Source organism: Taudactylus pleione, unplaced genomic scaffold, assembly GCF_031769625.1.
Source record: "Taudactylus pleione unplaced genomic scaffold, aTauple2 ptg001607l, whole genome shotgun sequence".
Taxonomy (NCBI): Eukaryota; Metazoa; Chordata; class Amphibia; order Anura; family Myobatrachidae; genus Taudactylus; species Taudactylus pleione.
The window spans coordinates 405,972-433,373 of NW_028286004.1; the positions used below are offsets into that span (position 1 = coordinate 405,972).

At 42.1% G+C, this 27,402-nt stretch overlaps 1 protein-coding gene across 4 annotated transcripts; it reads left to right on the top strand.

Annotated features, from left to right (window-relative positions):
- The first annotated feature begins 469 nt into the window (after positions 1–469).
- SMIM29 (small integral membrane protein 29) lies at positions 470–23,109 on the top strand. Of its 4 annotated transcripts, none has more exons than XM_088464198.1 (5): positions 470–547; positions 13,457–13,621; positions 14,130–14,155; positions 19,340–19,439; positions 22,049–23,109. In XM_088464198.1, the coding sequence occupies exons 2-5, from the start codon at positions 13,511–13,513 to the stop codon at positions 22,115–22,117; spliced, it is 306 nt and encodes a 101-aa protein (XP_088320324.1). In that variant the 5' UTR covers positions 470–547; positions 13,457–13,510; the 3' UTR covers positions 22,118–23,109. The 4 variants fall into 4 exon arrangements, with proteins under 4 accessions (XP_088320324.1, XP_088320325.1, XP_088320323.1 ...); XM_088464199.1 differs by having other exon boundaries at positions 474–555; positions 19,340–19,472; XM_088464197.1 differs by having other exon boundaries at positions 474–555.
- Positions 23,110–27,402: the final 4,293 nt, after the last annotated feature.

Genomic DNA, 27,402 nt, shown 5'->3' on the forward strand with positions numbered 1-27,402 from the left:
ATGACAATAAAGAGGAAAATTGACAGGCCCAAACAGCGGCCCCTGCCCTGAGGTGCCCTGTGCCATGGCACAGGTCGCACTACCCTAGTTACAGCCCTGGTGCCCTGTGCCGTGGCATGTCGTACCACCCTAGTAATGGCTCTGATTAACCTTATAAGTTACAATAAATGTGCTCCATGAAGTTAAGAGACAAAACTAACTTGCACACATTCGCACTGTATCACCAGTGTGTGCTATGACAAATATTGATATATGGAACATATTGCAGAAACGCACATATCACTCTATTATATTTTTACTGCTAGAAATGTAAATGTTCCTGAAAATGAAATATTTGCGCCCATCGTACTCTCTGCCCTCTCAGTCCCTGGGGCACTGTCTGATCTGGTCATGTGGTGACGGGCCGGCTAAGACTGCACCCACCCAACAAATAGCACTAGCCCCGCCCCATAGTGCTGATAGGCTAAAACTTCATAACATTTTCTTCCGGTACAGAGCCGCGAGCGAGGCTGGGGGACAGGAGAGCGCTGCCGCTACTGCCGCTGCTGTATGTGGGTGAGGCTGCGGTGCCAGCATTGTTGTTATTATTAGGCTGCTGCCTCCGGCTATGCGCGGTGTTATTGTTGTATTCTCCAACACTGTACTGTATAGGTCGCTGCTCCTCTCCCCTGTTGTGGGATTGTGTCAGATACTCTTCGTGTGACATCTCGCCCTATCTCCCCAGCTTATGGCTCTATCACAGTCACCTCGGCTGCTGTTATAGCTCTGTCCTGTACTGTTGTGTGATCTTATTTATTTCACACACAACAGCAAACGCGTTGACTGTGATAATAGATACATAAGAAAGGCGATCTGCCGCTGTTGTGTGTGTATGTATGTATGTGTGTGTATGTATATATTAGTCTGCTGCCAGCCAGCACACTTTAGCAACCGACTGATTGATACTTTATTGCATCACAATCTGTGTCAGAGCTGCATAGAATGAGGAAGGAAGCAGGAGTTCAGTAAATATGAATAAATAGACTACTGTGCGAGGGGAATTTCATTTGTTTAGAATTATGTCTTTTAATTTTATGCAACACTTTTTTTTTTTATGACCAAAATTATCAGCACTTATCCACACTTGTATAATTAAATAAATGTCACAAGCTCTGATCCTCTCTGTAGATATGATTACATTAGATTGTGACTACAGTTAAGACCATTAGCAGGTATGTGTTATAGGCTGGAGTGGGATCATGGCTATTACTGGCAGATTTTTGTACAGGAAATGACATAGACAGAAAAAAATATTTTTGTTATCTTTTGTCATCACTATTTGATAGTCCTATAAAGATTTTGGGTCCTTTAAGTGATATAAAGCAGCAAAACTAAATATAAAAAGATGCCTTTCTTTTTTGCACACCTATAAATATTTAATAAAAATATTTAATGAAATTTCAGAAGTGTAAGTATAAAGCCGGGTACACACTAGATGGTATCGTCGACATCAGGCAGTGTGTTCCCACTATGTCGCTGACTATGTGCGCTCCCACGCGTCGTCAGCGCCATTGCCCGTCGGACCTGCATCGTCAGCGGGGGCCATTGGCATCGGCAAGTGTGTATGCACTTGCCAATGCCGGGACCCGCCGCATGATAGATTGGCTGTGTGCACATCATTAAATGTGTACCCAGCATAAGAGCTCTTTTTTGTTGCAAATTGTTAGTGGTAAAATGTATATTTGCCAATCAAACTGGACATATGCAAACTTTGAATTGTTATTTGGGTGAAGTTGGGTGGTGGCTCTTTGCTGAATGTGGATTAGAGCAAAGAAAAAGCGTTTGGGTGCGCCTTCATTTTGTGCACTGGTGGTAATAGACTGATATCAAACTTTGTGACAAAACTGAACTCTCACAAGGATGACCAAATAAATGTGCGTATAATTGTTCATATTTGTGTATATGAGTTAATTGGTAGGAGGTTGACACAAAGCTGTCTATTTACTAAGCAGTGTTAGGAGACAGAGTGAAAAGTGTTAAGAAAGTGATAAGGTGTCAGCCAATCAGCTCCCAACTGTCATTTTTCAAACGCAGCCTGTGAGATGGCAGTTGGGAGCTGATTGGCTGGCACCTTATCACTTTTCACTCTGTCTCCTAACACTGCTTAGTAAATAGACCCCTAAATCCCTTTTGTATGGTGATTTTTGTATCAGTTATCAGACCAAGCATAAGGTATTGTTCTTATTTTGCCACTTAAATTCAGATCTAGGCAGATGATTATTAGAAGTCCATATTATACCACTTTTACACCAGAGCAAAAACCTGGGTTTTTGCTGGGTCTACCTGGGTCGCAGCTCAGTGTAAAAGGGTCTCTGAAAAATAACCCAGGTCAAGTAGCTACCAGGGTTGGACCCGGGTAATGGTGCAGTGTAAACGGTGCGACCCGGGTTATCCGACCTGGGTCATGCCTAAAATGAGCTGATTGTGGAGCAGTCAGTCACCTCCCACTTTTTATGACCTCACAGGTTTAGCAGGGCAGACCTGATTTCAGTGTGAACAGTGTGTAACCCAGAAGGTGCGGTGTAAATGGGTCTGACCAGGGTTGGAACCATGTCCAAAAACCCAGGTCGGACCTGGGTCTTTGGTGGAAAAGTGGTATTCTATATATAGATCTGGATTAAACCTTTTCACTATTAAATACTGTTTTATCATTCTTTTTATGCAAATACTTAACTTTTAATCTATACTTGAACCCTTACAAAGTCATGTTTTCATTTGATTATCAAAAGTTTGCCCTAAAAAAAAGAGTTTTCTCTTGCTTCTACGTTATAAATAAACATTGTGGGGCATATTCAATTAGCTGCGAGGTTTAGCGAGGAAAAAACCTCACGCCCAATTTTGGATTACCGCCGGTATGTGTGCTCCCGATACCCCCGATATTCAATAAAAATAACTGGTTGTGGGGTTTTCAGCTCTGAAAACCCTGCGCCGTGTAAAAATATAATTCTGCACTTAACTGCCCGGGGTTCTCCGCGGCTCCTGGTGGACTCTCCTCTACCTTCTCACTGGAGAGGGGGCTGCTGGGAGTCCCGGGGGCTGGTGGGAGGGGCAAGGGCTGCTGGGAGATGTGTTCTCCCAGCGCCCATTCCGGGGGCCACACACTTACTAATACCCACTAACAAACACTCACACACACTGACATACTTACCCTGCTGCAGAAGACTCTGCTTCCGATGCTGGATACAGAAGAAGATGCAGAAGGTAAGTAATTATGGACTAATTAAGTTAATTGAAAACTTCCAATTGCTTAATTAGTCCTCAGGGGGGGTGCCGCCAGGGTCCCAGAGCAAGTCCTACTGATTTTTCCTAAAAAAATAAAACTTTTAGGAAAAATCACACTTGCTCTGGAGGTGCGAGAATAAAAGAAGCTCCCGGCGCGCAAAAAAATAAATAATCTGCACCTAATTGAATAGCAAAAATACAGCACCTGCAGGAAAACCTCGCAGGTGCTGGACTTTTGCTTTTCTCGCCCCCAATTGAACATGCCCCTGTGTGTGGCTTAAATTGGGTGCATTTACATTTGCACCTACATTCAAAATGATGATTTTGTTTTGCTGGATGAGATTATTTAAATGAAATAAAGTAGCAGGAAGGGCACATTTAACAGGCTTTTACTGCCTTTGCAGGAAGACACCAGTCCATTTTTCCTAACTTAGGCCCTGATTCAGAGCCGGACGCTCTGACCAGAGCGCTCGCTCTGAATCAGGGCCCACCTCCATAAATATGGAGCGTCCTCCTGGACGCTCGTATAGCTGTGGGTCACCACCCATAGCATATACGAGCGTGCAGGATGATGGTCGCTATGGTCTTGACCATCGCGACCATCGCCACTGCGAGCAGAAGCCTGCGGTTGAGTTTCTCAACCGCAAGGCCAGGAGTGATTTTGGCTCTATCAGAGCCAAAATCACTCCCACTGACATCACTAGTGATGTCAGTGGGGCCGGCTTCTGACGGTAGGCGTTCCCTTGGGAACGCCTCCGTCTGGCAGGCACGCCCTCGGCACGCCCACCAAAGGGGGCGTGCTGTCAATCAACATAGACAGCACGCCCCCTTTGATCAGACACTACGAGCAAAGGAAAGTCCTTCGCTCGTCGCGTCTCGCACATGCGCACGACGGAGCTCCCTCCGTCGTGCGCATGCGCTGTGCAAACCATCGACCCACTTGCGAACGGACAGCCGCTCACGAGTGGGTCTGAATCAGGGCCTTAATTTGTCTATTTCATCTGAAGAGGCAGAGATTGAGGGGTAATATATATGCTAAAGGTCGATTCTAATCTATTTTGATCGATTTAGATCAAAATCATTCAACATCGATTTTGTGTTTCTGGGGCTAAATCTCACATTTACTAGCAGGCAATTTCTGATATATATTTTTTTAAGTATTAGTAAATGTGTGACTTAGCTCCAGAAACACATCGATGTTGATCGATTTAAAATCGAGTGAATATCAGTCTTAGGTCTCACTGATTTGGTACACATTTTGCACTGTTGCAGAATTGCACATTTGTAGGAAACCTTTGACCATTGTCATGTAAATAGTGACAAGTAATAAAGATAGAACTAATGTCTGCTCATGAAATAACTTAAGCTAAACCAAGTAGTATTTTAGGGGAGGGGAATTTAACCGGAAGAAGTCTTACAGTGGTAAAAAGTTGGACTTTGAAGCAAGTTTTACCGTTTTCCTCTATTCACATTTTTAGGTATATTGTCAAAGTTCAAGGAGCAAGAAGTTGATGCTGCTTAAATTGCACTAGGCAGACCTGTAGGCACAAATGTATAACTAAAGCAGTGCATATACATATTTTTTGTGGTTCATCAAAGAATATTATTGATTATTATTTTGTTTTTAGGTTTAATGTGTTTTAAAGTTGCTTATGTGGGTAAGTAGCTAAACTCATGTCATAGGTGTTGCAGGCTCTTAGGACCCTAATCTTGTTGGGAATCCATTTCAGACTCACTTGGCTTTGTTTATGCTAATATTGGAATATTTCTACTAGATATTTAAACAAATACTGGTGGATACTTAAACTTAGGAACTTCTGGAACAACACATTTTTTTTTTTTATAGTCCTGGGATAAATTTACTAAGAATCTTTTCTGGTTCGAGTTGAAACCCTCACAGCATCGCTGAAACAAGACTTTTGATGGCTGAAATACTCAAATTTACCAAGAATCGTGTATTTCAATGGTGTATGTGTTACTCTAGACTAGTAAGCGGCCGCTGATTGGCTGGCGGCCTGGCAAGTGACGGAACCCACAAGATGTATGTGGAAACGCATAAGTCTCTTTGGAATGGGTATGAAATACTGCCGGCCGCATGGCCGGCGGTTCGACTCCCGTCGGCGGCAGCCCGACAGGAGCAGAGTGCGACGCAGCGGAAGCCCGACAGCGCTGGAAATCCCGATCGTGGATAGGTAAGTATCCACTAACCTAACTCTCCTTAGGGGTGCCTAACCCGAACCACCCCCTTCCCCGCTACCTAAACCTAAGTCCCCCGGGGGGGTGCCTAACCCTCCCACCCCCTAGCCTAACCCTAACCCTCCCGGGGGGGTGCCTAACCCTAAGTCCCCCCCGGGAGCCCTAAACCTAACCCTCCCCCCCCACGGCTGTCCGCTCGCGGCGCCCAGCATCACTACGATCGTGATGCCGGGGGCCGGTCTCCCGGCGTCGGGGAAATGCGGGCGTCTACATCTAGACGCCCGGCATTTCACCCTTGCCAGGATAAGACAGTCGGGAAGCCGGCTGCCGGTATATAGGCAGTCGGCTTCCCGATTGCTCCCCGTCTCTTCAGTGTCCGAAATGGTCCAGGTGACTGATTTTTTCTTTTTTTCTTTTTTATATTTTCTTTTTATATTTTCTAGAGAAAAGGACTGACATGCGCCAGGAGGTAGGTGAGTATTTTATTTTTTTCAGGGATTTGTTCTGGACAAGGGGACCGAACACCAGGGACAAGGCAAGTATAGTGTTTGTGTGTAATAAACTTTTATTTTCTATGGTGTGTGTCATTTGTTTATTTTTTTTAATAGTGGGGTTATCGGTGCCGGCCACCTGCTGGCACTTGTAGCTCCACAAGTGCCAAAGGGCAGGCACGCTGGCACCTGTAGTCCCACTGTAAAAACAATAGTATACATTTATGATTATCACTATTACCCATGCACCCACCGGCCAAGGGTGCAGGGAAAAGCCCCGGGCTTCAGCCCAGGCCTGGGGTGCTCAGGAGAGGTGGGGCCCCTTTATTGGGGGTCCCCACCTGCCCCCGGATCCCTGGCCTGTGCTGACTAGTTTAGGCTGTTAATGCTTTGGCCAGGGGACTCGGTGAAATGGTCCTCTGGCTGTGGCATTACACTCCTACTAGTTTGAGCCTGGTGCTGGTTTTAAAAATAGAAGGAACCTCATGCAATTCCCTCACTCACCCCTTCGCATTTTTAAAACCACGACAGGCTCAAAGAACCCAGTGCTGGATCATAAAATACGGGGGACCCCTACACATTTTGTCCCCTGTATTTTTAGAACCAGTATGGCTCACAGAGCCCGGGGCTGGTTATGCTTTAGGGGAGAAACTCCACAAGTGGGCCAGGGACAGGTTAGGTTTGGGTGGGCATTAATAATACCCCTTTCAGATCGCTAATGGCGGGTCGCTCCCGGGTGCGACCCGCCTGAGACCCCTTTCAGAATGGCGGCTCGACACGGCACTAATGCTGGGTCAATGACGTCACCGGCATCACGTGGTGAGCCTGCGCTTTGAAGAAAAAGACCCTTGGTGAAGTAAATCCCCCTTTGTCACTAATTTAAGCCCACCCAAACCTAATCTGTCCCTGGACCATTCATGTCACATTTGAAAAAGTGGAGTGTTTAATTACAGTGGAGTAACAGACTGGGAGAATGTGTGCTCTGAGCAGGGAGATACAGCAACTTGGATAAGGGGTGCTGGGATGGAGAGACGGCAGACTGGGAGTAACACTGTACTCACAAGCAGAAGCTTCAGTCACCCGGTAAGGCAGAGAAGAGAAGGCACAGCCCATGGTGGTGCTGCTGATTTCCACAGGTCAGAGGAGCATGTGATAGGCTCCTCCAATCAGAGCTAGGGACATGCTCCTCTCACTGCTCAGCAGAGTCTCTTGGGAATTATTTCCCAGTAGTGCATTGCCCCAGCAACTGCTGGACCCCAGTAACCCTCTCAACACCTGCAGCTACCGCCGGGACAGTCAAAACAGCCTTGATGACTCGCCTGGCAAGCAGCTTCACTGCACCCTGTGCTCTGATTAAGCAACCAGCACTGTCGCCATAGAAACCATAGAGTGTATGTATATGCTGTCTATGATAACAAGTGGTGGCTTGCATTTATTCTGGAAAAAGATGAAAACCTCGATGAAGCGTGACATTCCTCCATCCCGCTGGTCCATCACCATCTTTTTCATACCAAGGGAAGCCGGATGTATTATGGATTCCTATGGTAGATGTTCTTTGTAAGGTCAATCTGTTAACTCCAGCAGGTTGAATGTGCACCCTTTCTGAAATGGAAATACTAAAAACAAATGAAACCTTCAGCCAGTTCCAACCCATCAAGGAGCACCATCCATGCAGATCAGCAGCAGCAAATGGTAATGATCTGTAGTAAGCTGTCTTACAATATGTGAAAGACATAAAGGGGGAATTCAGTATGTTAGTGTCAGGCATCTAATTAATGGGCGTCTATCAGTGCAATACAATTATTGCTCCGATGCGACGCCCATTAGTATTTTACACGCCCAACAGGATGGGGTTTAGCCATGTAAGGCAGCTAACCCCATCTAAAATCCTGCTTTAGGCGTCTAAAGTCCTGGTTAGGGCTCCTATACTAAGGACTTTTCATACATTTTTTTCTCACACTTCCGTAGTCTGCAAGAAAAAATGTGACTGCTGCGGCTAATGGGCGTCTGACTGGAGCAACAATTGAATTACTTCGATAGATGCTCAGCGCTAACAATTGAATTCCCCCAAAATGATCATAAAAGTTTTAAATATTTTAGTATTAACATACTGTGTCATTGTACATAATATACATCAAAGGGATTGTTTAAGTAAATAAATGAAAAGTAAAGAACAGGCCTAGATAGTTCTCATTTTCATTATTTTTACAAACAGTCCAAAGTGAAAACCTTATGTAGCAGATGATCCCATCGAGATCACAAAATAAAACAAAACTTTCGAGATTCATTATTTAGCAGTATGAACAATTTTTGAGTTGTGTTTTTTTTTTTTTTTTAAATTGGCTTTTTGAGAAATTCAAAATATTGATTTTAAAAATGTTAACATACTGCTATGTTATATATCATGTGAAAACCCATAAAAAGAAGTTTAAAATGAAACCTTGTCCAACTCTAGCTCAAACAGGTGAGCTGCAAAAGCAACACTAAAAAAACTGTTAATAGCAATTTTTTTGTTAAAAATGGCAGCTTTACAAGCATATAACTTCAAAACCAATGTACATATCAGCCTAAGAGTATGAATTTATCTCCACAATCTGAAACGGTCAGGTTGAAACCCTGTGTTGATTTGGTGTGGAATCAACACAGCTGAGTGAAGCGACATTTCAGCCTATGAGTTTCTAGTGTCTTTGTTATCCGGAGTGCCGCCGTTGGGAATGAGATAGATAGATAGATATATATATATATCTATCTATCTATCTATCTATTTGGTGCAGCACTCCAGGTAAATGAACTCACGCTAAGTCTGGCAGTATGATCGTCAACGTTTCAGTGCTTTAATATATAGATCAGCCCTTTCCTCCATTTACCTGGAGTGCTGCACCATTTCTATTTTTGCATTGTCTCTTTGTGTGGGCACCCAGTCTGTATTTGCTACCTTTCAGGGAGAGCCGGGCTACTTTATTTATATATAGATATATTATATATATTTTTTTCTTTGTTTTTTAGAATATCAGTCTGCACCCGATTAGCTATATTTTTACCCTGAAATGACCCACATGCCCTCAAATGTCACATGTACTCTAAGGTCGGGTACTCATTAGAATGATATCGGCACAATTTGCCGTATCAGAACAACAAGTTGTGCATATCGTCTAGTGCGTGCACAATTGAGCGCTCCAGCAGACGACAAACAAGATCGTGTGTGCGGCTGTGCATTTTAATGAAGGACAGAACGAGTTGGTGTTCATTAAATTGTGTAGTGTGTATGGCCAATCTGTGATAGCTAACCATCTGTAAGATGTCATTATAATGTGTACCCTGCCTAAAACTTCCTACAGACTTCTCCCCGTGTCACCCAGACCCTTCCCCTTTCCACATGGGTCCAATCATTCCAGTAACCATCCAGTTCTGTTCTAAAGACCACAAATTGTCAATTGTCTTATCAGTCATTAATTAGTGGTCAGTAGATTAGTATTGGGTAGTTGGGTAGTCACTGGTAATTATTAATGCAACTCTGCCTACATCTTCCAACTCGGCATAGTATGTAAAACGTACTTGCAAAAAATAATGCAAAATAAAATCACTATGGAAAAAAAATATTCAAAAATCCAAACAAAAAAAAATCAGCGCTCGGCCACACAACCACGTTTACCAATTTATTGCTCTCCAAAATCTAGGAGTAACTTGCTCTTTTTTTTTTTTTCTTCTTCGTTGCTATCGGCTTGGGGAAAAATACAAACCCTACTGATGCAGATAAGTAGCATTGCAGCTCCTTACAAAGCAAGTTATCACAGATAACAACCTACAGTACACTACAGAGCTTTCAATTGATAATGGGGGTTCTTTTGCATTAATCTTGATCCTGGCTCAAATAAACTTATGGGTATCTTACATTTGATGTGGTAGGTAGTCATTTGGGCTACTCATATTATTCCTACTTATTTTATACAAATAAAACTAGTAAAGAAAATGAATACATGATCATTTTAAAGTGCAGATTGTATTACGAAAACCTAGGTGTAGAACCCTTGCTTTTTGCGGCTTTAGATGCCAAACCATGAACCACAAAATGTGTCTTTCTGTTGTTGAGAAATATACAAAAATGTTTATATATAATATATTTATTTTATATTGAATCCGGACAGTATTCACAGCGTGTCACTTTTTCCACATTTTGTTATGTTACAGCCTTATTCCAAAATGGAATAAATTAATTTTTCTCCTCAAAATTCTACACACAATACCTCATAATGACAACATGTAAAAAATGTTTTTGAGATTTTTGCAAATTTCATAAAAAAAAAATTAAAAATATAAGAAATCACATGTACATAAGTATTCACAGCCTTTGCACAATACTTTGTTGATGCACTTTTGGCAGCAATTACAGCCTCAAGTGTTTTTGAATATGATGTCACAAGCTTGACACACCTATCTTTGGGCAGTTTCGCCCATTCCTCTTTGCAGCACCTCTCAAGCTCCATCTGGTTGGATGGGAAGCATCGATGCACAAGCATTTTCAAATCTCTCCAGAGATGGTCAATCTGATTCAAATCTGGGGTCTGGCTTGGCCACTCAAGGACATTCACAGAGTTGTCCTGAAGCCACTCCTTTGATATCTTGGCTGTGTGCTTAGGGTCGTTGTCCTGCTGAAAGTTGAACCGTCGCCCCAGTCTGAGGTCAAGAGCGCTCTGGAGCAGGTTTTCATCCAGGATGTCTCTGTACATTGCTGCATTCATCTTTCCCTCTATCCTGACTAGTCTCCCAGTTCCTGCTGCTGAAAAATATCCCCACAGCATGATGCTGCCACCACCATGCTTCACTGTAGGGATGGTATTGGCCTGGTGATGAGCGGTGCCTGGTTTCCTCCAAACATAACGCCTGGCATTCACGCCAAAGAGTACAATCTTTGTTTCTCATGGTCTGAGAGTCCTTCAGGTGCATTTTGGCAAACTCCAGGCCGGCTGTCATGTGCTTTTTACTAAGGAGTAGCTTCCGTCTGGCCACTCTACCATACAGGCCTGATTGGTGGATTGCTGCAGAGATGGTTGTCCTTCTGGAAGGTTCTTGACTCTCCACAGTGGTATGCTGTAGCTCTGACAGAGTGACCATCAGGTCCTTTTTCACCTCCCTGACTAGGGCCCTTCTCCCCCGATCGCTCAGTTTAGACAGACAGCCAACTTTAGGAAGAGTCCTGGTGGTTCCGAACTTCTTTCATTTACGGATGATGGAGGCCACTGTGCTCATTTGGACCTTCAAAGCAGCAGATACTTTTCTGTACTCTTCCCCCAGATTTGTGCCTCGAGACAATCCTGTCTCGAAGGTCTACAGACAATTCCTTGGACTTCATGCTTGGTTTGTGCTCTGACATGCACTGTCAAGTGTGGGACCTTATATAGACAGGTGTATGCCTTTCAAAATCATGTCCAATCAACTGAATTTACCACAGGTGGACTCCAATTAAGCTATAGGAACATCACCAGGATGATCAGTGGAAACAGGATGCGCCTGAGCTCAATTTTGAGCTTCATGGCAAAGGTCGTGAATACTTATGTACATGTGATTTCTTAGTGTTTTTTTTTATTTTTATTATTATTAAATTTGCAAAAATCTCAAAAAAAACTTTACACGTCATTATGGGGTATTGTGTGTAGAATTTTGAGGAGAAAAATTAATTTATTCTATTTTGAAATAAGGCTGTAACATAACAAAATGTGGAAAAAGTGACGTGCTGTGAATACTTTCCGGATGCACTGTATATATACTGTATATAATATATTTTTTTTCAATCTGTATAGTGCCATCAAGTGCCCATAGATCCTTAAAGAATTTTTTTTTTAAAAATATGCATAATCAATAGAATGAAGGTTCATAGAGTACAAGTTAAACACTGAAATGAAAAGACTTAACTTTCTTTCAATTTCAATTAAAACATATTTTGTTTTTCCATTTTGGGTAGATTGCCTTTGCCCTGTTAGGAGGCATAAGCAAACTAATGGCATTTTCTGAAATTCAACGTCTTCTGTAAAAAGAACAAATGTGTATTTTGTGTGGCTATTGCATAAACATATAACAATGTTAGAGTGTGATCAGACGCAAAAGTGCCAAAATAGCTTCAGCACAGGGGGTGCCTCAGTGGCGAAGTGTTAACTGCTTTTGCAGCACATCACTGCAAGGATCAGTGTCGTAACAGGGTTCTATGCCGCCTTGTGCCAGTCTCGCCCCAAGCCCCCATGATGTCACGACTAGGAGGCGGAGCTCTGGTTAGTAGAGCCCTGCCTGGAACCTCCTAAGTGCGCTCTGTGCAGCTCACCTGTCTGGACTATGAACATCCCTTGGTCGCTCCAGATGGCTTTGCAGTAGTGCTAGTGGCTGCAGGGTGTTTTTTCAGGCACCCTGCAAGCCAAATGCAGGTGCCGTAACGATACTGCTCATAGGGTCCTGTGCTCTATGCCGTAGCACCACTTTCAGACCCCTAGTTACAGCCCTGGCAAGTATATCACTAATGCTTCCATCCAAACTGATTATTAGTTTTTATTTTGAAAATGTATTATGAGCATGTTCAAGGTAGAATAATAAACTAACATAAAGCACTGTATACCAAATCTTCTAAAATTGTCTATATCTCGCACATGTGATATGCCTTCCAGATAGATCTTTCACAGAAAATAACAGATGTATTTTCATAGGGTTTGCCTACGTTTAATGTCAATTCATATAGGGGCTTACTGTCCTATGCATGGAGAGCATAAAAATGTATGATTCTAGTTTGTGGTGAATTTAGTGCCAGTGGTTTACAGAGTGGGATTCAATTTGGCACGCTATACTGCCAGGCATCACTGCAGTGCCCGATTTCGGTGCATATCAGCCAATTACGGTAGTGCTGACATTGCAAGTATTCCCTCGCACCTCTATGAACACATTTTATATTATGCGCAATATATTCAGTATTGAAGCTAGTGAAATGTTTATCAGACTATAATTTTGATGCTCAACTATTTTCCCATTTTGTGTATGGTAGTCTGCCTCTTCTTAAACATTGCTCAGTTCATTGATTTAGGTAACAGGTTCTCAAACTCTGTCCTCGGGACCCCAAACCGAGCATGTTTTCCAGGTCTCCTCACAGAATCAAAAGTGGAATAATTGGCTCCACCGGTGGATTTTATCTTGTAATGTGGGCCTGATTCAGACCCACTCGTGAGTGCATAGCGCTCGCAAGCGGGTCGATGGTGGGGTACTGCGCACGCGTGGCGCACAAGCCCTGGAGCGTGAGAGAAATTCTCTTGCTCCGGGGCTCACTACAAATGGGGCGGCTGTTGATGGGGTGGTGGCTGTGGAGGGGGGTGGTGGCTGTCGAGCGCTCTTCAAGAGCGTCCAGCTCTGAATCTGGCCCTGAGTTTGAGAACCACTGATTTAGGTATTAGATTGTCACCTATACACTGCTTGTAATTGGGACAGTTTATATACTGATATTAAACTATAATTTCTGCTACTCCTCTCTGTGTTAGATTGTTTGCTGCAGCACGTTCTCTTTATCACCCTCATGACCCCTCACTGCTACCATGAGTAACTCCACGGATCCTGGATCAAGTGATATGAATGCTGATTCCATGGGGGGGATTGTGCTGGTTCCTTTCTTCCTTATCACTGTACTCGGTGTAGTTGTGGCTGTGGTGAGTCCTTTACTCTTTCAAATCTTGGCACTGTTTTGTATGATTTTCTTATGCACAGTATCCTATCTTTCATTCTGCTACCTTGTCCTGACCCTCGGCAACTACCCTGCTGCCTTGTCCTGACCCTCGGCAACTACCCTGCTGCCTTGTCCTGACCATCGGCAACTACCCTGCTGCCTTGTCCTGACCCTCGGCAACTACCCTGCTGCCTTGTCCTGACCCTCGGCAACTACCCTGCTGCCTTGTCCTGACCCTCGGCAACTACCCTGCTGCCTTGTCCTGACCCTCGGCAACTACCCTGCTGCCTTGTCCTGACCCTCGGCAACTACCCTGCTGCCTTGTCCTGACCCTCGGCAACTACCCTGCTGCCTTGTCCTGACCCTACAAACTCTGCTAGGAAACAAAATTTTCCTCCAATTCATCAGTACTCCTGAACTGTACACATGGCATCATTTCCAATGCAAGCTGTGCTGGTAACACTGTGCATTTCTTATTTCTTCACTTACAGATTCTGTATATAAAGAAGAGGAAAAGGTAATAGTAATATAATTAAGAAAAAAGAAGTTGTGTGCATTAGAGTGCCAAATATACCCTTATAAATACAAGAGTGGTTTAATAAGTAAGGTAACAAGACCTTTCACGTGTGTCATGTTTTCTATTTCATTCTAAATTCTCGCCAGGCCAGAGCCGGTAGACCACTGCTTCAGACACAGCCATTAAATTGCGCCTCATATCAGTCATACTGTCCCAACCAGGGGCGTATTTATAATGGGTGCAGGGTGTGCGGTGCACACGGACCCTGGCCATTTTCCCATGTGCAGTATGGAAAACTCCGGGAAAAAGGCTGGTGCGCCATTCTCCCGGTGACCTGCACATGCACTGTAGACTCTGGGCACATGCTATTGGCCAGAGTCTACAACTGCGGCGCTGCCGGCCACCGGAGAGAGAGGAGGGGGCCTTGGACGGAGACTGAACACGGGTCCCCTCCTCTCTTGAAACGCATCCGTTGTAAGACTGCGGGGTTGGCGGAAACATGGTCAAACATTGAGGTGCGTAGTGTGATCAGATTTCTGCATCTAATTGGCGCATCAGCTGCTGAAATTCATTGCCAACTTGTTAAGGTGTACGGTGATAAAATCACATCATGAAAACAGGTTTGGTACTCGGCCAATCGCATGTGTGAGTTATTACAGTGCTTTTATTGGGAGGTACTGGACAATCCTCCATACAGCCCTGAACCGGCATCGAGTGATTTCCATCTCATTGGACCATTGAAGAAGCACCTGGGTGAAAGGCGATTCGCAACCGACAGTGACGTTCAGCAAGCAGTCATGTACTGGCTTCAGGCGCCTGACACTGATTTCTTATATATATATATATATATATATATATATATACACACACTGAATAAAGTTATGCAATGAGAGGTTTTGTTACCTGATTTATTGAACCACTCTCACCTTATGTTACATAGTATTTCGTCATCCATTCCATAATTGTAAACTGTGTTTTTGTCTAGGGGTGTGTTCATGCATTTTGGTGGCATTAGGTTGAATGCAATTAATATAAGTACAGATGTCCTCATACAGTGTTGCCGCAGTCAAACCAAACATCCCCTCTTATCACTCCAGGTCCTGTGCGACTCTGTTAGCACCGGGTGTCTTTTTTGCTTTTTTTTTTTTTTGTCAAAAATGTGTCTGCAACTAGGATGCACCAGGAGACTGGGCTGATTAATTTGATATGTGACACTTATGCAGTACTGTGCAAAAATTTTAGGCAGGTGCGGAAAAAATGCTACAAATTGAGAACGCTTTCAAAAATAGAAGTGTTAATAGTTTATTTTTATCAATTAACAAAGAACAGAAGCGAAATCTAAATCAAATCAACCACCCTTTGCCTTCAAAACAGCATAAATTCTTCTAGGTACTCTTGCACTAAATCAGGGATTTTGTAGGATTATAGTCAGGTGTATGATTAACCAACCAAACAGGTGATAACGATCATCATTTTCATATGTAGGTTGAAACTAGATGTAGTCTGGAAGCAGACTGTCTAAATGCCGACCGCCGGCTTCCAGACTACTTAATCCCGGCGAGGGTTGAATGACAGGCTTCTAAATCTAGACGCCTTTCACTTTACCGACGCCGGGAGACCTGCGCCTGGCTTCCCGATCAAAGTGATGCAGGGCGCGCAGCGGACAGCCGCGGGGGGGTGGGAGGGTTAGGTTTAGGGCTCCTGGTGGGGGGGGGGGGGGGTTAGGGTTAGGCACCCCCCTGGGAGGTTAGGGTTAGGCTAGGGGGAGGGAGGGTTAGGCACCCCCCACGAGGGACTTATGTTTAAGCAGTGGGGAAGGGGGGGTTAGGGTTAGGCACAGGGTGGGAGGTTAGGGTTAGGCACCCTAAAGGAGGGTTAGGGGGTAGAATTAGATTAGTTTATACTTACCTTTAGGACGATCGGGATTTCCTCCTTTGTCAGGCAGCCGCTGTCGGGACTTGAACCGCCGGCCATATATATCACACCCGTCATTAATTGAAATAAGAACAGCTGTGTAGGAGGCTTAAAGCTGGGTGAGGAACGGCCAAACTTGCTACAAAGATGAGATTGTGGAAGAACGTATCATGTCAAAGGTTATACACCATGGCAAAACTGAGCACAGCAACAAGACACAAGGTAGTTACAGTATACTGCATTAGCAAAATCTCTTCCAGTCAAAGATTTCAAAGCAGACCGGGGTTTGAAGATGTGCTGTTCAAGTTCTTTTGAAGAAGCACAAAGAAACGGGCAACATTGATGACCATAGACACAGTGGTCGGCCAAGAAAACTTAGTGCATCAGATGAAAGACACATCATGCTTACTTCCCTTTGAAATCATAAGATATCCAGCATTGCCATCAGCTCAGAAACCAGTGGGACCCAGGTACACCCATCTACTGTACAGAGAAGTTTGGCCAGAAGTGGTCTTCATGGTAGAATTGCGGCCAAAAAGTCATACCTTCGACGTGGAAACAAGGCCAAGCTACTCAACTATGCACGAAAACATAGGAACTGTGGTGCAGAATAATAGCAGCCGGTGCTCTGGGCTGACGAGTTAAAATTTGAAATATTTGTCTGTAACTGAAGGCAGTTTGTTTGCCGAAGGGCTGGAGAGCGGTACAATAATGAGTGTCTGCATGCAACAGTGAAGCATGGTGGAGATTCCTTGCATGTTTGGGGCTGCATTTCAGCAAATAGAGTTGGGGATTTAGTAAGTATTAATGGTGTCCTTATTGCTGAGAAATACAGGCAGGTACTTCTCAATCATGCAATACCATCAGGGAGTCAACTGATTGGATCCAAATTTATTCTGCAGCAGGACAACGACCCCAAACATACAGCCAATGTCATTAAAAACTAGCTTTAGCGTAAAGAACAATAAGGAGTCTTGGAAGTGGTGATATGTCCCCCACAGAGCCCTGATCTTGACACCTGCCTAAAACTTTTATTCTGTACTGTATATCTGTGTGCAACTGTATACAGAGTCAGACTCAAAGTGCTACAATGCAGCGGCCATGGCTTTTTTCCACGCCAAGTTCCATTTTGCTTTGTATAAAGACTCAGTCGCACACAGATATACAAGTTTCACATATCAAATGAATCAGTACAGTCTCCTGGTACGTCCTAGTTGCATCACATTACGACTAAGGGCCATATTCAATTACCGTAGAAAAGTCAGAGGTCGGACTTTTCGCCATCATCGCCGTTTTTCCTGGGGATAAAGTATTGGGCGCGTGCCCGCGTATCCCCATATTCATCTAGGAATTGTCGAAAATGGGACCCGGCGAAAAAGTATCAAAGTCCTGTCAATTTTGGGGAAATCAGCCTGTCACCCCCCAAAGATGGTCTGACATGGGGAATCACTATGGGTACTCCCGAATTGGCCAGCTAAAGGTATTTGGGCTTTTTAAACTGTGTCAGCAGGTGCTTTTATGCGTATTTGTAAAGGTGATGAAGAATAGCATTTAGCAACATTTTTTTGGGAAAATAACTAGTCCCATCAAAATGCTTTTTAAAAAATGTTTGACATTTTAACTTTAGGGGACATTCCAAGGGCTGCAGGGTACTTCTTTTTTTTTTTTTTTTTTTAAAGTCTGCACCCCAGAACCCCAATTCTGCACTTTTTTTTTGCCACCTATTCTATGGTGAAAACTTATCCCTATTTTTTGACAGACTTTTCGCACCTGCGAAAAGTCTTTGAAATTAAATATGGGGATTAGTGAAAATGACGTCATTGGCGATAAATTATCGCCGATAACGGATTTTTCGCTTCTAATTGAATACGGCCCTAAGACATATATTCAGGCAAAAAAAGATGCCCGGCCCTAGCAGAGTATCCCATGAGACCTGAGGCTCACTTGCGCCAGACGCCAAAGTGCTTTAAGAGGCTATGCTTATGAGGGCACATCTGTTATGGCAGTTATAAGTAAATATTCACTTAGTTACATTTTGCATCAATATTTGGGGGCGATCTAATATTTTTACAGTGCACAACACTGTTCTACCAATGCTTGTATAAGGGAGGTAAAGGAGACTAATCCAGTCCTACCTCAGGCAGTAAAATTGGCAAGCACACCTTTTTGTATTTGTCTCATAAGCTTCCCTTTGTTATGGTGCGTACACACGGTACAATATCTATGAACGATATATCTGTTATTTTTATGCAGTGAACGGCCAACTATGCGCATTCCCGCTAACGATATCTATGATCGTCAGTACATGCAGGCCAACTTGCACGATATTGTCAACTTTGCCTGTTCAGAGATGTAGCAGGATGCATTCACTGAAAGATATCTTTGAAGTCGTTGGTGGTATAGATCGTACCGTGTGTATGTAGCTTAACTCCTCTTAACTCCTACAGAAGAACCTGCTACAGGATCTCTTTATTTTATCATGTAACAGGTTGCAACAATTTATTAGCATCATTTTTCTGTTTGCCTTTGTAAAGAAAATTAAATTATGTAGGTGAAAAGGAATGGCGTTAATGCCTCAGATGGATAAAGAATTTATAGGTATTCCAGTCAAGGATAAAGGAGAGAACAAAATTAATTTCAAATATATATTATTATATATATTCCATAAAATCAAGATAACATAAATATTGGGGTAACTAGAAAACAGCTTCTCAACATTAGACAAGGCTGCGGTGGGCTTGATGCAAACAATGCAAAATCCAAGAGGTCCTGGGCAATGAAACTCTGCACCACCGCAGAGAATGTAAAGTGTCCTGCCTTGCTGGTTGTCAAAGGTTCCCCTGTATCATGTAGTCCATAACGCCCAGAACCTCTCACCATTAGACAAGGCTGCGGTGGGCTTGATGCAAACAAAGCAAAATCCAAGAGGTCCTGGGCTGTTTTCTGGCTACCCCAATATTTGTTATCTTGATTTTATGGAATATATATGTTTTAAATTAATGTTATCTTCTTTTATCCTTGATTGGGTTACATATATATTCTTTATCCATCTGATGAGGCATTAATGCCATTCCTTTTCACCTACATACTTTTATTTTCTTTACTAGCCTGTGAAGTTGGTGTTTTCTTCAATAAGGTGTTTTAGGAGGCTGCTTATACCCAGTTTTGCGCAAAAGTATTGATTGCCCTTAATATTTTTGTGGTTTGCCTTTGTAAACCAGGTAGGTTGATATGTGTTTTAATGAACTGCAATATGTTTCCCCGTACCAGAGTGGACCGACTTAGACATCATTTACTTCCCCTGTACAGCTATGATCCTGCAGAGGAGATCCATGAAGCTGAGCAAGAGCTACTGGGTCAAGAGACAAAGGTCTGGCACTATACTCACTACCAAAATGCATAGGTACATGTAGAATATAGGACAAGACATTGCTGCTAGGCTCTGTACAATACTGCAGCCTGGACCAGAACCAAGCAATATTTTAACCCAAATGCAATTTTACTTGGATTTTGAGCAAGCTTTAGGGGTATATTTACTAAAAATTTTAAAAATGAAAAGAGGAAGTGTGCCCATAGCAACAAATCAGAGTTTAGCTATCATTTCTCTATTCCATTGTAGAAAATAATAGACACAATCTGATTTGCTCACTATGGGCAACACAACCACTTGTCTGTTGTAGAAGCTTTAGTAAATCTCTCTCTATGTGCCTACTGTCATTACTGCGCTATGACATTGCTGTAATCCTGTAGCATGAGATATCTTGTCAACCCGGATACTTGATTGTACGTTTCATACATTTTTCAACTGTGATAACAAAGGAATACTTATTTATAAAAAAGGGAACATCAGATTCTGACAATAACTCTCATACTAAAAAACTTGTTTAATGACTCTGCATTTTAGATGAAACACCAACTGCCATCCACATAAATTGCAATGAAGTACACTACTGTCCATTTAGTTCTTTAGTTGGAAAGGTCTTGTACTGTATATGTTACAGCTGCATTGCAGAAAATAAACTACAGTAGTGATGTACAGATATGTCCTCATACACTATTGCTGCATTCACCCCAAAAAACTTTGATGTGCCAGGTCCCAATCGACCCTGCTAGTGCCAAATGCCCTTTTCGAATCTCTTGCCCAAAAATGCATCTTCGTCCCAATGTGATGTGTTTAAAGCGCACCATGAGATACCACTGATTTAATTTGATACAGGTTGAGTCTCCCGTATCGAAAATGCTTGGGACCAGGGGTATTTTGGATATCGGAATATTCCGTATTTTGGAATATGTGCATACCATAATGAGATATCTTGGGAATGGGACCCAAATCTAAACACAGAATGCATTTATGTTTATATACACCTTATACACACAGCCTGCAGATAATTCTATACAATATTTTCAATAATTTGTGGCTCAAACAAAGTTTGTACATACATGAAATTTCTTTGTTTCATATACACCTTGTACTCATAGCCTGAAGGTAATTTTATACAATATTTGTAAGACTTTTGTGCATTAATCAAAGTTTTTGTGTAGAATAAAGATAGATGCTCTTTGCGCTAAGATATAGGTGCTGCTCACTCACAGGGGATCCCACAACATCCACAGAAATAGTAATAGCAAAAAAAGAAGTGAATAAGCGCTCCCACTGTTGGGATATGGAATCCAAAAAAACCAGCACAGTTCTTTTTAGTTCAGTTTCAAAAATTCTTCATTCCTTCAGGAGAGTCTTTCTGATTTTTGGTTCCAGAAGTACTTGGACCTCAAATAAATCAGAAATAGAAACTTCCCATAGTGTAAAACTGTTTTTCATTTATTGCACATAGATGAACTTATAAAACATAAAAATCGGTTCCACCAATAAAAGACCGCGTACCAGAAAGGGCCTTGGTTAAGGCATGTATAAAGCATGAAGGGTTAAATCCCAGGTTACAGCACCTCCGAGTCTCAGATGGTTAACCTACGAGGGTCCCCAATGGTTGCAGTCCTCTCGTTTTTGTGTACATTGAACCATCAAAAAGCAAAGGTTTCACTATCTCAATCAGGCTAAAAAAAATTCTGTATTTCAGAATATTTAAATATGGGATACTCAACTTGTATATGACACTTGTATATCTGTGATTGACTTGAGTCTTAAAAAAAAAGATGCTCAGCGCTAGCAGAGACACAAGACCAGGAGTCTTGGGGCTAGTTGTATGAACACACATCTGTACTCTACATTTAAGACCTGGTTACAGTAAAGTGCTTCCAACAATCATCTGTGCTAATGCTTGTGAAGAAATAAGTTTATGCTTTTAAGCCTGATTTATTTGATATAACCTGTGAACAACACAAATACATGAAGGCAGTGTATAACAGACATGCAACTATGTGTACAGAGTAAATTCTATCTCAGTTGTGGATAATGTAAGCTGTATGAACGAAACAAAAATATGGGACAGATGTAAGAGGTTCATTCAGAAACCTAAACCTCATTAAAATATATTTTTGTTTACTGGTGATCATAATGAAATATTTTTGAAGTGATTATTTGTGTGCACACCATGTCTTCAGCTGGGTACACACTATTACACAACAGCAATATCTATAACAATCATATAATGTGTCCCGATCCAATGAGTCGGTGTGCACCCGGCCACACTGAGAATTTGTTGCTCAGTGTACTGTCTCTTGATCTCTTCAGTAGGAATTGGGAGGTCGGGAACGAGAGAGCCTGGCTATACAACATAAGCATGGAGGCAAACATAAATTCGGTCATTGATAAATATAGAATCCATATTCATGATATCTGAATAGGCTCAGAACACCATTGAGACCCAGATAAGCTAAGTTGTACCACAAGAAGTACGCATAGAAACACAATACAAACGGCAATTGGGGAATAGAGATGAAAAACTATAAGATGGATGTTGTTAGGAGTGGATGACTACTTGATATTTTATTATTTGTGCTTCTCTACCTTATTTATTACAGGTAGTACATGGCTGGACAAGTGGTTACCATCAGTATAAAAGGGCATCGTTACGAGATGTGACAGCATAAGACTCACAGAAGCAGTCTGGACATGGGCTGAGAACACCACAGCTTCCTCCCTGTCAAAAACCAAATAGCAATTCTTTATTTACAGTGGTTTTAATAGTTAATATATTACATCCATAAAAAATGTTTTCACATATGTTAGTGTTTGTTTGCACGTGAATATATGAATTGAGATATGTTTTAGCTATATACTCAATTGTATATATTCATATGGCAAAACATCTGCATAGGCTACTTATTAGTCTCTGAGTTCCTTAATGGTCTTATGTGCATCCAATGGGTCACGTTATAAAGGAAATTAAATTGCTTCCATGGGTAAGAGGTACACTGATGAATTCACGGTTACAGCAAACACATTATCAGTAGAGTACGAGTCAGAACTGAGCTCAGTGTGCTGAAGCACAGTTCTCACAGCCTAGACTGTGGTTTTATTTATTTATTTTGTGCTCCATTATCCCCTCTTATGGTGTAGGTGATGGTAAAGGATGCTAGTGCCTTATCATGAAAAGTGCAAAGCTTCTTATTGAAGGCTCTGGCCACAGCAGACAACTCCTGTAAGACACAATCTCCTGCTGAGCTGCTTGTGTACACAAGTCATATGTATGGGAACAAGAAATGCTAATGTACAAATGAGGCAATGCCATTTTGTGGGAAAATGTAAACCTAATCAAGGATTTTGCATAATTAATATACATTATGAATAAAAGCCTCCTTTTACCTTTGCTCCCAAAACTGGTTCAGGGTATAGTCTGAATCTACCCCTCAATTCCAAGCTTCACAATTACTTCTCATCCACTATCCTAAACAGAGGTGTCAATTCTATGGTTTAATATTCTGTTTTCCTTAATTTGCTGATGGAGCTTAATATTTTGTAATTATAAAGAAACTTAAGTTATTTTATAAACAGTATGAATGAAGTCAAGCATTTGTCACTGTTGGAAGGACAACAAAAGTTGTAAGAGATATTCAACAGTAAAGTTTATTATGTTATTAAATTACATGTTTGGATTGTACATTGCTTATACAGGACCGTGAGTGTTATTTGTTAACATTTTTAATTGCAGCCAGTCCGCAATTTGATTTTACTAGTCTATTGCAAAATCAGCTGTATGGTAGTACAAAAATTGCACAATCTGTGGTATGGAGAGCAGCCTCTATTTTAGTGCACATTTACACCTTTGAGCAAGCTTTAGCCTTACTTTTTCTTTTATTACGATCTTCACAAACCTGTATGGATTATCATGCACTTGCTATTTATTATTAGTTTGTGCTTTATCCCTCCATTCTGTCCTCCATGTTAGCATACAGAAGGGGTATTCGTTCTGCTCTTTCCTTTAATAGGAGCATTCTCTCCCTCAAAAAGAAAAGGATTACTTTTCTCCTCAATGGTTGAAAATATCTACCAGATCATCACGTTCAGGATTTCATGAATTATAATTGGGTATAAGGTCAAAAGTTACATTCAGGATACTATAGTTCTACACTGTAATTACCATAAGAAAAGGGCTGGACAAGAAGGGGTTTCATAACTGTGTAGGCATGAAAAAGTCCATTCTCTCCATAAAATCCATATTATGGTTTTGCTTTGCAAACTTAAAGTTGACTTAAACAAGACTACTGGAGAGACAATACTGACGTAGAGTGGTTTGCTTATACACTACTACTAAAGCCAGCATACTACCACAAGAACCTCATACCAACCCTAAAGCTCTGTGGTGGATTTCAGTAATGATTTCAAATAGTTCTGCAGAACCTGGACACCTCAGTCATTGAGTCCACCATGAACTTCTCTTTATACCACAGTATTCTAGAGAGATAAAGGGGAGGACATCTAAAGCTTGGCTACAATTGGATCATGCAACTGGCCAAATCTATACCTGAATGGGAAAAAATTAAAGGGATCAAGGTTTAGGAATTATCATTTATAAAGGGACAGCGTAGTGCACAGCACTTTACAGAGAATGTTTTTTCACAACCCAGACTAGGTTCCGTTTTATCCACAGCCTATCAACCTACCAGGATAGTGCATGAAGGTGGAGTGCCTGAAGGAAAGACACAGAAAACATACAAACTCCATGCAGTGGGCACCCCGGTAGATCCCATGGCACCAGCACTGTGAGGCAGTACTATGCTGCCCTTTTGCAAAGATCGTAGCTCAACCCTATTCAGAGACTGACAGAACCCTAAGAACTCTGCATAAACAAATGTTTTGTACATCAATGAACTATAACAGTGGTGTGAAGGGGAATGGGTTCAAATGCAAGAATGAAGATTGAAAGTCAAAGAGAAAATTATTAACCACTGCTTGTTCTACAGGCCACAAATCGAGCTGTAGCAATGTTTTCACACGTCTTCTTTATGGTGGCTCATTTTTACAGCGCCAGACCACCGCAGCGACGTGGGACTCCTGAGACGTAAGTAATACTATGGGTGCAGGGTCATCCGAGGACTAAATTCCCAGGTCTCCAAACCTGGTTTTTTGCAGGGTCGTAGACCCGGAAATTAAGTCCCAGCTTAACCCTTTCACACAGGGAAAAACCTGGGTGGTTTAGCAAATTACCGGGTAAAAGTGAATTACCCGGGATTTTCATTTTCAGTGTGAAAGTGGTATCAGACAGAAAATGGCAAAAAGCCTGGAATGCAAATGGCAGGTAAAACCTGTTTTTTTTGCCATTTTCTGTCTGAAAGTGGTATTAGTGTGTACCCAGCTTTAGACGTGTTAAGTTTAAAAAGCTCTTGGACATTCAGGAGAAAATAGCTATTTCAAAGAGACTGCTGGAGATAGGAGTGAGGAGAGGTAGATCTGAGTATCATCAGCATAGACACAATATTGGAGGCCAATGGGACTGATTAGCTCACCAAAAGAGCAGCAGCAATTTTAAGCAAAAAGTACAGTTTTCTTTGATTTATTTTAATCAATAGATGACCTCAACACAACTTCTGTGAAGAATCTACTGTAAACAGAATTCTATATTTTTTTGTATTAATTTATTTTTTTTTTTTACTTTTTTTGTGTTAACATTTTTCTATTTTTAATTATATTAACAGGTAAAGTGCAAAACACTTAAAAGCCAAAACTAATACAACATTTTGTTTTATGACCATTTCCTCAGGATGATGAGAAAATGTTAAATACAAAAGTTACGCACACGAAAAAATCTTAAGGGCCATTCCATGTGACATTTGGATAAATGTAAAATCAGCACAGCTGGTGTAATGGTTAGCATTACTGCCTCACAGCACTGAGGTCGTGGGTTTGATTCCCACTACGGCCGGACCTGTGTGGAATTTGTATATTCTCCCTGTGCTTGCGTGGGTTTCCTCCGGGTACTCAGTTTCCTCCCCCACTCCAAAAATATACTTGTAGGTTAATTGGCTCCCAACAAAAAAAAAAAAATTAACCCTAGTGTGTGTGTGTGTACATGTGGTAGGAAATATAGATTGCAAGCTCTGCTGGGGCAGGGACTGATGTGAATGGCCAAGTACTCTCTCTAAAGCGCTGCGGAACGTGTGTGCGCTATATAAATAACTGTTAATAAATAATAAATAAAATCAAGTCCCATTCCATGAATAAGGTTGAATAATGAATCTAGAACTTTATCAAAAATTAGTTAAAACTTTAAGTTGATTCTAGTAAGATGAAAACGCAATTTTTACTCACCGTAAAATTCTTCCTTGGAGTCGATCTGGCGGATGCCATTACTTCTGGATTATGCGTAGTGCAAGAAGGTTTGAACTTCAGGAATGGGGCCAATTTCCTCTGAAACAGGTTGGATAGGGCTGAAAATTGTCCCTTAAGAGAGGACAATCTAAGACCCTTAACCAACCCCTCTCACAAAAGAAAAGCTGAGACACTCAGAACCTTTCAGGTTTGAACTTGGGTTGTTCACACAAATAAATATATATCTTCCATATTCGATGATAAATCTGGGAAGTAACTGGTTTGCAAGCCTGTATCATGGCTTTCACAACATATTCTGAAAACCCTTCGGCCTTCAAGATATTGAATTCAAGAACCATGCCATCAAAGCCAAGCGAGGCAAATCAGGGTGACAACATGGGCCTTGAAGTAACAAATTTGGAAGCAGGGTCAGACGATACAGAACATCTGCCAGCATGGTCAGAAGAACTGTGTACCAATGATGACGTGGCCAGTCTGGAGCCACAAGAATGACCGGCCATGCCACTAATTGGATCTGCTGAATTACCTTTGGTAACATTATCAGAGGAGGAAAGATGTATTCCAGCTGGAACACCCAAGGTGCTGTCAAGGCATCCACCAGAGATGCCTGAGGGACAGAGATCCGTACCTTGGAAGTTTCTTGTTCAGACAAGAAGCCATTAGATCTATGTCTGGAGATGCCCATCTGGTAACTATTTCCACACACATCTCCTGGTGTAATTTTCATTCCCCTGGATGCACACTGTGGCGACTTAAGATATCTGCCTCCCAGTTGTCCACCCCTGGAATATAAATTGCTGAATTAGCTGGAACCCAATTTTCTGCCCAATGAAGGATGTGAGAAACCTCCCTCAACTGTGGTATTGTCTGATTGGATTTGCACTGGTAGGCTCCTTAGATGGGACAGAGCCTGAACCAATGCATACCGAATCGCCCTTAATTCCAGTATGTTGAGTAGAGAGAAGCTTCCTGAACGGACCAAAGACCCTGTAGATGGAAATCTAGAACCACCACCCCGCAGCCTGTTAGGCTGGCATCTGTGGTGACAATGATCCAATTTTTTACTGATAATTGGCAACCCCTGTTAAAATTTGCATCCTGTAGCCACCAAAAAAGTGACTGACAGGTCTGCAGAGATAATCTGAACAACTGCTTGTTTAATTGAGGGTCTGGCTTCACCCATTGATGAAGCAATTGGTTTTGCAGTGGTCGGGCATGAAATCTGGCAAAAGGAACGGCTTTGAACGAAGCCACCATTTTTCCCAGTAGCTACATAGCCCTGAGGACTGAGATATGAGACATCTGTAAAATGGTCCTTATTCTGGCTTGCAGATCCTGAATCTTTGCCTGCGGAAGAAACACTAACAATGGGTGTCGAAGAGAATACCCAAAAATACCACCCTATGAGATAGACTTAATTTTGATTTGGGAAAATTGATGATCCAGCAGAATTTCTGGAGCATGCTTAAGGTAATCTGAAGATGTTGTTGCAATAGGGGTATTGAGGGTGCCCTTAACAACAAATCGTCCAGATAAGCAAACACATTTATCCTCTCACTCCTGAGTAGGGAGATCATGTGTGCCATAACCTTTTTAAAGACTCTGG

Bases quoted from the DNA above. Each gene is read 5' to 3' on its own strand.
- SMIM29 (XM_088464198.1), top strand. From the start codon at position 13,511: ATGAGTAACTCCACGGATCCTGGATCAAGTGATATGAATGCTGATTCC. The intron at 13,622-14,129 runs GTGAGTCCTTTA...CTTCACTTACAG, and splicing joins TCGGTGTAGTTGTGGCTGTG to ATTCTGTATATAAAGAAGAG. The intron at 14,156-19,339 runs GTAATAGTAATA...TCCCCGTACCAG, and splicing joins TATATAAAGAAGAGGAAAAG to AGTGGACCGACTTAGACATC.